This window comes from Coregonus lavaretus, assembly GCF_964263955.1.
Source record: "Coregonus lavaretus genome assembly, chromosome: 30".
In the NCBI taxonomy this organism is placed as follows: Eukaryota; Metazoa; Chordata; class Actinopteri; order Salmoniformes; family Salmonidae; genus Coregonus; species Coregonus lavaretus.
This window is the reverse complement of record NC_140017.1, coordinates 9,249,486-9,260,384: the sequence shown is the minus strand read 5'-3', so window position 1 is coordinate 9,260,384 and position 10,899 is coordinate 9,249,486. Positions and strand designations below refer to the sequence as shown.

The window sequence follows — 10,899 nt, the reverse complement described above, 5'->3', positions numbered from 1 at the left end:
CCCAAACGTAAAGCACGGGGTGGCAGCATCATGCTGTGGGGGTGCTTTGCTGCAGGAGGGACTGGGGCACTTCACAAAATAGATGGCATCATGAGGAAGGAAAATGATGTGGATATATTGAAGCAACATCTCAAGACATCAGTCAGGAAGTTAAAGCTTGGTCGCAAATGGGTCTTCCAAATGGACAATGACCCCAAGCATACTTCCAAAGTTGTGGAAAATGGCTTAAGGACAACAAAGTCAATGTATTGGAGTGGCCATCACAAAGCCCTGACCTCAGTCCTATAGAAAACTTGTGGGTAGAACTGAAAAGGTATGTGCGAGCAAGGAGGCCTACAAACCTGACTCAGTTATACCAGCTCTGTCAGGAGGAATGGGCCAAAATTCACCCAACTTATTGTGGGAATCTTGTGGAAGGCTACTCGAAATGTTTGACCCAAGTTGAACAATTTAAAGGCAATGCTACCAAATACTAATTGAGTGTATGTCAACTTCTGACCCACTGGGAATGTGATTAAAGAAAGAAAAGCTGAAATAAATCATTCTCGCTACTATTATTCTGACATTTCACAATAAAGTGGTGATCCTAACTGACCTAAGACAGGGAATTTTTACTAGGATTAAATTTACATTTTAGTCATTTAGCAGACACTCTTATCCAGAGCGACTTACAGGAGCAATTAGGGTTAAGTGCCTTGCTCAAGGGAACATCGACAGATTTTTCACCTTGTCGGCTCGGGGATTAGAACTAGCGACCTTTCGGTTACTGGCACAACGCTCCTAACCACTAAGCTACCTGCTTAGTGGTTAAGAGGAATTGTGAAAAACAGGAATTGTGAAAAACTGAGTTTAAATGTATTTGGCTAAGGTGTATTTAAACTTCAACTTCAACTGTACATACTGCATGTCTGTTTAACCCCTTTCAGAGACTATATGCCTTAATAACCACATTCACATACTGTATGTCTCTTTAACCCAATTCACATACTGTATGTCTGTTTAACCCCATTTACATACTGTAAGTCTGTTTAACCCCATTCACATACTGTATGTGTGAACCCGTCAGATGAGTCAACATTGATAAATATCTGAACTTGTAAAACTTGTATTCACAGAGTGCATGTAGAATCTGTAAAATGGGAAACTTTGCATTGCCGCTATAATCCACCCAGTCAGAACAGTTTCTCTCTCTTTTTCCTCCCACACTTGTTTCACTTCCGGTGAAATGCTTCTTGTCAGTTGAAATGGGTGAAGGGGTGTCAGAAAGGGGGTTTCCCATCTCCTGCTCAAATCTCTAAAGACCCACCAAACAGCAACAGCCAACAGCTGTCTGCTGTTTTGAAAAGCAGCTCAACCTCTGTTTTCTGCCTGCCTCACATCACTGTTTTGTTAGACTTCAGTGCAGCTTTTGACATTATCGATCATAGCCTGTTCCTGGAAAAGCGTATGTGTTATGGCTTTACAACCCCTGCTATATTGTGGATAAAGAGTTACCTGTCTAACAGAACACAGAGGGTGTTCTTTAATGGAAGCCTCCCCAACATAATCCAGATAGTATCAGGAATTTTCAGTAAAGCCAGTGTGTCTATGTATGCGGACGACTCAACACCATACACGTCAGCTACCACAGCGACTGAAATGACAGCAACACTTAACAAAGAGCTGCAGTTAGTTTCAGAATGGGTGGCAAGGAATAAGTTAGTCCTAAATATTTCTAAAACTAAAAGCATTGTATTTGGGTCAAAAAATGTACTAAACCCTAAGTATGTCTATAATAAAGCGCTGCTCTGCATTGTTAACAGCACTATCAACAAGGCAGGTCCTACAGGCCCTAGTTTTGTTGCACCTGGACTACTGTTCAGTCGTGTGGTCAGGTGCCACAAAGAGGGACTTGCAATTGGCTCAAAACAGGGCAGCACGGCTGGCCCTTGGATGTACACAGAGAGCTAACATTAATAATATGCATGTCAATCTCTCCTGGCTCAAAGTGGAGGAGAGATGGACTTCATCAAAACTTGTATTTGTCAGAGGTATTGACATGTTGAATGCACCGAGCTGTCTGTTTGAACTACTGGCACACATGCATACCCCACAAGACACGCCACCAGAGGTCTATTCACAGTCCCCAAGTCAAGAACAGACTATGGGAGGCGCACAGTACTACATAGAGCCATGACTACATGGAACTCTATTCCACATCAAGTAACTCATGCAAGCAATAGAATCAGATTAAAAAAACAGATGGAACAGCGGGGACTGTGAAGCAACACAAACATAGACACATGCATACAAACACAAGATAACATATGCACTATACAAACATGTCACATGGATTTTTTTGTTATAGATATGTGGCAGCAGCTAATGGGGATCCATAATAAATACAAATACAAATGCTTTGTCAATAACAGTTGACAATGTCAGTGACTGCTTTAATTGACTCCTCAGAGTTAACTATAGTGAAGAAACATGGTATTTCAAAAAAAGGCTCCAGACATACTGTTTACAAAGGGTTTATAGACATATTGCATGACTCCCCACAATCTGTAGTGCTAAACAAACCCTTCTGTGTGTCACACAGTGTCCTCAGTTTGTGGACCATGTCAATCAGATTTCACTTCCAAATCACCCAGAGAAGGAAACATAGTGTTCAGGCTGCAGTTCAGTCCTCCCTCCAGTAGGGACAAATCTGATAAAGCCGTCAGGAGTGGGAAGGATTCACCTATGCATGTAGGCAGGTGGGAAAAGGTTACTGAGTCCTCCAAGTTTACCTCTGTTTCTATGTGGAGATTGTTCTTTTTATAGCTGGAGCATGTAGATTCCATCTCGCATATGTCACCTGTGAGATTGCTGCAGTGTAGCTGCTCCTCTGTAAAACTAAACAGACCTACAGACTGTCCATCAACACTCCTCTCATAGTGTCTTCTTGTCTGGCACCAAACACATTGGCTTGTCCCTAAACAAACGCATGCCATGTGACCAGACCTGTATCCCACAGCAGGATCAGCCATAACTGTTTCGCATGAGATTTGTTGAAAACTCTGCTCTGTCTCAAACACATGGGCGTCCACTGAAGAGGGGCTCTGGCTCCGGTAGCCATCCCCTGTGACCATTACCATCTCAGGCAAGATTCCACAGTCCTCCCCCTGTAGACTCCCAGAACACCCTGACCGGCAGCCCAGCCCCACCCCACTGTCCTCTTTTAGGCTGATGTCTGTGTTCATCTTCCCATCCAGCAGGGGGGGCTCTCCAGTTCCACTCCTGCTGCTGACGGCACTCTCTGGTGCTCCCAGGCTTCCACAGCCACTGTCTTCTTGCCTTGCTGGACTTCCTCTGTTTCCATTCCCAGAAATGTGGGATTCAGAGCAAGTCCCACTGTCCAGACTCATTCTTCTGTCCTCTCCTTCTTCCTGCTCTTCCTTGCCTGCTGGAGTAGTCCTCTCGTCAGCCAACCAGACCATGACATCAGTTCTGGCGGTGCTGATGAACCAGCCTTTGTCTGTGACGATCTCCACTGGGACTTCTCCCACACAGAGAGGCTGCCAGCCGCTGCCTGGGGATTGCTGATGTTAAAGAGGACAAAAAAACACATGAATCCCCAAAGAGCTAGCTCCTAGAATGACGAAGTGATTGATAACAGGAAATAGAATGACAATAGGCCCTTAGTTTTGAAAAAGATAATCAGGGTTAAACAGACCGTTTATATAAAGACTTCTTAAAAGCCTGATGTTTCCCCATCTGTGGTTGCAGGAATTGAATATACTGTGGTAGAACAAAGCACCACTGAACTTCTCTACTGAGCCATTTACTTTATGTTCGTATTCTTATATTTGATTATTTCTTATCGGTGTTGCATTGTAGAGAAGGAACCGGCAAGTAAGCATTTCGTTGAATGATGTATACCATGCGTATCCCGTACATATGACTAATTAAACCTGACACTTGAAACTTATATCTATTGTGTTGGTTTCTTTTTTGCACTTTTAGAATACAGCGTTTTTGGCCTTTCCCTGAAGTGTCCTTTCCCTGAAGTGATAGACATAGTCAGTTCTGAATTAGTGAAACTGTTCAAAGACCCTTACCAGTGCAACAGGCATTTTCTCAGGATGCCTCAGGAAGCAGCAAAGGCTAAGGGCCAGGATGACCAGTACCCCCAACACACTTAGGATGGAGAAGGACACCACAGCAAGGATATCCCACTCTGTTGAGAAACAGAACATGTGTTTAGCTGAATGAGTTTAAGGCAGTTAATAAGACTCTAGACATTAGGCTGGTGTATGTTGAGCCTTATATGGCCATGTAGAGCTGTGTAGTCTGAGTTGTATTACCTTGCTCAGGCAGCAGGAGGCACTGTTCAGGGGAGAACTCACTGGTGAATTCTCCTCCATTGCCTGCAACATTGAGGCTGACACAGTACTCCTGACCCCAGTGAAGAGACGTGAACTGAACCTCTGCCTTATCCTCGTCATATTCATCCTTCAATTGCCGAATGATGGTCTGCAATCCAATAAATGAAAATGTCAGTCAATACAGAAACATGAACATATGAACTAGGATGAATCACATGTCATAATATATTTTATTACATTAGAAGCACTGTTACCGGTATGTTTTTAAACTACATATGATCAGTGTCTTACTGTCCTTTACCTTGTGGTCCTGCCCTTTTTCCTGTAGGTAGATAGTGTAAGTCAGGCCAAATGGAAAGATCTTTTTTAGTAATGGCTTCCTGTCAACACTGACTGTTATTGAACTGGAGGTGGCCAACAGTGTACTGGAGGGATGCTGCAGTTTACCTGGAAGAACAGCGGTAGAGGAGAAAGGTAAGCAATGGACAAGTTTTGGCAGTGTGTAACTAGAAACTAGAAAGAAATTAGCAAATTTCTGAAAGCAAACCTATTCAACTCGGCCACTAAAACTTAGCTGTACTTGACTTACTTTCTTTGAGGTTGAACTTCTTCCGTGGTGACCATGCAGAGATGCTGTTCTCGGTGACCAGTCGAACCCGGAACTTGTAGACCATGACGAAGTCATCGATAAGGTAGGACAGGTCACAATGTGCCAGCTGGGTCCTGTCACAGCTGGTCACATTGGTCCAATTACTATCGACATACCTGAGGAAAGACACGTGAAAGTAGCTAGATGAAATATAATACTTTCTTCAAAGATGAGGAGAGGGTGGTATAGATGAATGATTGAAAAGGATAAAGGTGATAGAGTGGATTGTCACGAACGTCGGATATAGAGGACCAAGGCGCAGCGTGGAAGGTGAACATACTTATTTATTAAATGATACACGAACAAAACAACAAATCGATACTTGACGTCCACAGGTGCAAAACACAAACCAACACGGAACAAGATCCCACAAACACTGTGGGAAAACCACCTGACTAAATATGGTTCCCAATCAGAGACAACCAGCAACAGCTGATACTCGTTGCCTCTGATTGAGAACCACTCTGGCCAACATAGATATACAAAACTAGACTAGACACAACGAGCACAAAACATAAACTCTACACACCCTGGCTCAACTTAAAAGAGTCCCTAGAGCCAGGGCGTGACATGGATAGGGAGGACTCCGAGATGGATGCATGCTGAAGTGAGGTAGCTAAGTGACAGGTCTGAGAATGAAGGGATGAGTAAATTAGGCGGAAATAAGGAGTGTGGGGTATACCTGGCAATCTGCACCTGGTACTGAGCCACTGGCGGGGCCCCTTCAGGGGGGTCCCAGAGAAACCTTACTTTCCCGTCCCATATATCCACCTTCAGATTGACTGGCTTCAGTAGGTCTTTACCTGTAACAATTATAACATTCCAAATGTTAAAGAATTTCTAGGCATTTTTTATGAGATTTTGAAAGGACAAATCATTTATAGGAAGCCTGGGTGTCCAGAAGAGCAATAAGTAGTTGGAGGGTTTCCGAAAGAGGACTGCGTTTCATCAGGGTTTTCTAAACCAGTTTCGCTATGAACTGTCACAATGTTTACAGTTGACGCATGACAATATTTGCTAAAATTCCAATTATTTACTACTAATTGTCTGTGGTTATTATTGATACATCGTCAAATTATAACTATATCATAGGATGTCAATAGAACGACACATTTTCTCTGTTGACTCAAGTTAACTAGATTAACATTGTCTAATCATTTAATTATCGATAACAATCCGAACTTAGTTTATATTTTATGTATATGGGCATTACACTTTTAGATCAATGTGTGTCTTGAAACATGTTCCATTTTGATAGGAAGGACACATACACACTGAGAAATGTACAATATGCTACCTCAAACACTTTTGAAAGCTAGACCACAATGTACACTTCTAAGTGCACTTTCTACTCAGTAACAATAAAAAACAGTCAATGACAAAATAACAGTAAAGTAGAGCCATTTTATATATACAGTATACTGTATATATATATATATTTAATTATATATGCTGTTTATATAATGTTCTTACATTTAGAGAGTCTATTGTGAGAACTAAACAGCGTTAACCAGCAATTTTGAATAAATTATTAAAGCTTTCATTACCTGACACATAGTTTGAGATGATCAGGAGAATGGAAATCAAGAATTTCCAATCCATGTCCAATATAGGCTCTGATCCTTAGATAATCAGCATCATACTGTAGATATTGTCCACACACTTCTGGCGTTCCTTATCACTTCGTTCGATCTGTGTGACAGTGTGAGGAGACTGTGTGTTTATTTCCCCACATGACCTCATACCCCTCCCTCTCTCACTCTGCTGACAACGGGCTTCCTGTTCCTGTTTTGTCACTCCCTTCCTCCTTTCTGACAGCCCATCTCTCTTTCCATCTCTCTTTCCATCTCTCCTTATAGACCAAGGGGGTTTTATTCACTGCTTGGGAGGTATCATCCATTTGTACATACAGTTGAAGTCGGAAGTTTACATACACCTTAGCCAAATATATTTAAACTCTGTTTTTCACAATTCCTGACATTTAATCCTAGTAAAAATGCCATGTCTTAGGTCAGTTAGGATCCCCACTTCATTTTAAGAATGTGAAATGTCAGAATAATAGTAGAGAGAATGATTTATTTCAGCTTTCATTTCTTTCATCACATTCCCAATGGGACAGAAGTTTACATACACTCAACTAGTATTTGGTAGCATTGCCTTTAAATTGTTTAACTTGGGTCAAAGGTTTCGGGTAGTCTTCCACAAGCTTCCCACAATAAGTTGGGTGAATTTTGGCCCATTCCTCCTGACAGAGCTGGTGTAACTGAATCAGGTTTGTAGGCCTCCTTGCTCGCACACACTTTTTCAGTTCTACCCACAAATGTTCTATAGGATTGAGGTCAGGGCTTTGTGATGGCCACTCCAATACCTTGACTTTGTTGTCCTTTAGCCATTTTGAAACAACTTTGGAAGTATGCTTGGGGTCATTGTCCATTTGGAAGACCAATTTGCGACCAAGCTTTAACTTCCTGAATGATGTCTTGAGATGTTGCTTCAATATATCCACATAATTTTCCTTCCTCATGATGCCATCTATTTTGTGCAGTGCACCAGTCCCTCCTGCAGCAAAGCACCCCAACAGCATGATGCTGCCACCCCTGTGCTTCACGGTTGGGATGGTGTTCTTTGTCTTGCAAGCTCCCCCTTTTTCCTCCAAACATAATGATGGTCATTATGGCCAAGCAATTCTATTTTTGTTTCATCAGACCAGACGACAGTGTTGCTTTTTTATGGCGGTTTTGGAGCAGTGGCTTCTTCCTTGCTGAGCGGCCTTTCAGGTCATGTTGATATAGGACTTGTTTTACTGTGGATATAGATACTTTTGTACCTGTTTCCTCCAGCATCTTCACAAGGTCCTTTGCTGTTGTTCTGGGATTGATTTGCACTTTTCGCACCAAAGTACGTTCATCTCTAGGAGAAAGAACGCGTCTCCTTCCTTAGCACTATGACGGCTGCGTGGTACCTTGGTGTTTTAACTTGCGTACTATTATTTGTACAGATGAACGTGGTACCTTCAGGTGTTTGGAAATTGCTCCCAAGGATGAACCAGACTTGTGGTCTACATTTTTTTTCTGAGGTCTTGGCTGATTTCTTTTGATTTTCCCATGATGTCAAGCAAAGAGGCACTGAGTTTGAAGGTAGGCCTTGAAATACATCCAAAGGTACACCTCCAATTGACTCAAATGATGTCAATGGGCCCCGTGTAGCTCAGTTGGCAGAGCATGGCGCTTGCAACGCCAGGGTTGTGGGTTCGATTCCAACTGGGGGCCAGTATGAAAAAAAATGTATGCACTCACTAACTGTAAGTCACTCTGAATAAGAGTGTCTGTTAAATGACTAAAATGTAAATGTAAATTACCTATCTAAAGCCATGACATCATTTTCTGGAATTTTCCAAGCTGTTAAAAGGCACAGTCAACTTAGTGTATGTAAACTTCTGACCCACTGGAATTGTGATACAGTGAATTATAAGTGAAATAATCTGTCTGTAAACAATTGTTGGAAAAATTACTTGTGTCATGCACAAAGTAGATGTCGTAACTGACTTGCCAAAACTATAGTTTGTTAACAAGATATTTGGGGAGTGGTTGAAAAACTAGTTTTAGTGACTCCAACCTACAGTGAGGGAAAAAAGTATTTGATCCCCTGCTGATTTTGTACATTTGCCCACTGACAAAGAAATGATCAGTCTATAATTATATATAAACAAAAAAATTCAGAAAAACTCATGTGAAAAATGTTATACATTTATTTGCATTTTAATGAGGGAAATAAGTATTTGACCCCCTCTCAATCAGAAAGATTTCTGGCTCGCAGGTGTCTTTTATACAGGTAACGAGCTGAGATTAGGAGCACACTCTTAAAGGGAGTGCTCCTAATCTCAGTTTGTTACCTGTATAAAAGACACCTGTCCACAGAAGCAATCAATCAATCAGATTCCAAACTCTCCACCATGGCCAAGACCAAAGAGCTCTCCAAGTATGTCAGGGACAAGATTGTAGACATACACAAGGCTGGAATGGGCTACAAGACCATCTCCAAGCAGCTTGGTGAGAAGGTGACAACAGTTGGTGCGATTATTCACAAATAGAAGAAACACAAAATAACTGTCAATCTCCCTCAGCCTGGGGCTCCATGCAAGATCTCACCTCGTGGAGTTGCAATGATAATGAGAACGATGAGGAATCAGCCCAGAACTACACGGGAGGATCTTGTCAATGATCAAGGCAGCTGGGACCATAGTCAAGAAAACAATTGGTAACACACTACGCCGTGAAGGACTGAAATCCTGCAGCGCCCGCAAAGTCCCCCTGCTCAAGAAAGCACATATACATGCCCGTCTGAAGTTTGCCAATGAACATCTGAATGATTCAGAGGAGAACTGGGTGAAAGTGTTGTGGTCAGATGAGACCAAAATGGAGCTCTTTGCCATCAACTCAACTTGCCGTGTTTAGAGGAGGAGGAATGCTGCCTATGACCCCAAGAACACCATCCCCACCGTCAAACATGGAGGTGGAAACATTATGCTTTGGGGGTGTTTTTCTGCTAAGGGGACAGGACAACTTCACCGCATCAAAGGGACGATGGACGGGGCCATGTACCGTCAAATCTTGGGTGAGAACCTCCTTCCCTCAGCCAGGGCATTGAAAATGGGTCGTGGATGGGTATTCCAGCATGACAATGACCCAAAACACACGGCCAAGGCAACAAAGGAGTGGCTTAAGAAGAAGCACATTAAGGTCCTGGAGTGGCCTAGCCAGTCTCCAGACCTTAATCCCATAGAACATATGTGGAGGGAGCTGATTGTTCGAGTTGCGAAACGTCAGCCTCGAAACCTTAATGACTTGGAGAAGATCTGCAAAGAGGAGTGGGACAAAATCCCTCCTAGATGTGTGCAAACCTGGTGGCCAACTACAAGGAACGTCTGACCTCTGTGATTGCCAACAAGGGTTTTGCCACCAAGTACTAAGTCATGTTTTGTAGAGGGGTCAAATACTTATTTCCCTCAATAAAATGCAAATCAATTCATAACATTTTTGTCATGCGTTTTTCTGGATTTTTGTTCTTGTTATTCTGTCTCTCACTGTTCAAATAAACCTACCATTAAATTTATAGACTGATCATTCCTTTGTCAGTGGGCAAACGTACAAAATCAGCAGGGGATCAAATACTTTTTTCCCTCACTGTATGTGTATGTAAACTTCCGACTTCAACTGTAGATATTTATTGTAGAGATATTTATTTGCTCATATTTATCTGAGCAGGTATGCGTGTGTGGGTCTTTTTGTGTGTGTGCATGTGTGTTTCAGTTGTCTTACTTTACCACTGTAATATAACATAGGGGTTCAAATGCAGTATGTCTCAATGTTCAATTCATGTGAAATTGTTTTGGCAAGTGTTTGTCATGAACATCGCACACCCAGTTTATTTCTCAATCACTGGAATAATGGATTTATAAAGGAGCTCCAAAATATATCTGTCTGTTCCATGACTGTCCATCTCAATACTGTAGAAGTATGCAGAAGGATAGCTTTTATTCAAAAGCATAGTCTACATCAACTGGCACTCATCATAGATTTTCACAGGAGGCCATTTCAATTTGAGGTTGTGGAATAAATTAAATAAAAAGCAAAACATGTTGTATTTTCTGTATTAGGGAAGCAGTGTGTTCATTATGCATAAAATGGGTCTCATCGAGTCTCATTTGGCAGTCATGCCCTCTCTGGCCCTTAATCTGAGGATGAAGAACATGACCACAGCTCTGTGCATTTCCATTCAAGTCGATTTGAGAGTTGCTACTTGGGTTGATTATGCTCTCTCTCAGGGGGTGTAGTATTCCCTAAGTCCACATGGTTGGGCCCTTATGCAATAAAACTGTACCTGATGCATTTGAACAAGTAA

At 42.1% G+C, this 10,899-nt stretch overlaps 1 protein-coding gene across 1 annotated transcript; it reads right to left on the bottom strand.

Moving 5' to 3' along the window:
- Window positions 1–2,006: 2,006 nt before the first annotated feature.
- Window positions 2,007–6,694, bottom strand: LOC311106279 (uncharacterized protein). Its single transcript, XM_084148565.1, has 7 exons — window positions 6,546–6,694; window positions 5,681–5,801; window positions 4,939–5,114; window positions 4,651–4,796; window positions 4,329–4,497; window positions 4,083–4,201; window positions 2,007–3,563 (listed from the first exon to the last, which is right to left on the bottom strand). The coding sequence occupies exons 1-7, from the start codon at window positions 6,598–6,600 to the stop codon at window positions 2,604–2,606; spliced, it is 1,746 nt and encodes a 581-aa protein (XP_084004691.1). The 5' UTR covers window positions 6,601–6,694; the 3' UTR covers window positions 2,007–2,603.
- Window positions 6,695–10,899: the final 4,205 nt, after the last annotated feature.

Excerpts from the sequence above, each read along its gene's own strand:
- LOC311106279 (XM_084148565.1), bottom strand. The coding sequence starts at position 6,600 with ATGGATTGGAAATTCTTGATTTCCATTCTCCTGATCATCTCAAACTAT. Across the intron at positions 5,802-6,545 it reads CATCTCAAACTATGTGTCAG|GTAAAGACCTACTGAAGCCA; the intron begins GTAATGAAAGCT and ends TAATTGTTACAG. Across the intron at positions 4,202-4,328 it reads CCTCCTGCTGCCTGAGCAAG|AGTGGGATATCCTTGCTGTG; the intron begins GTAATACAACTC and ends GTTTCTCAACAG.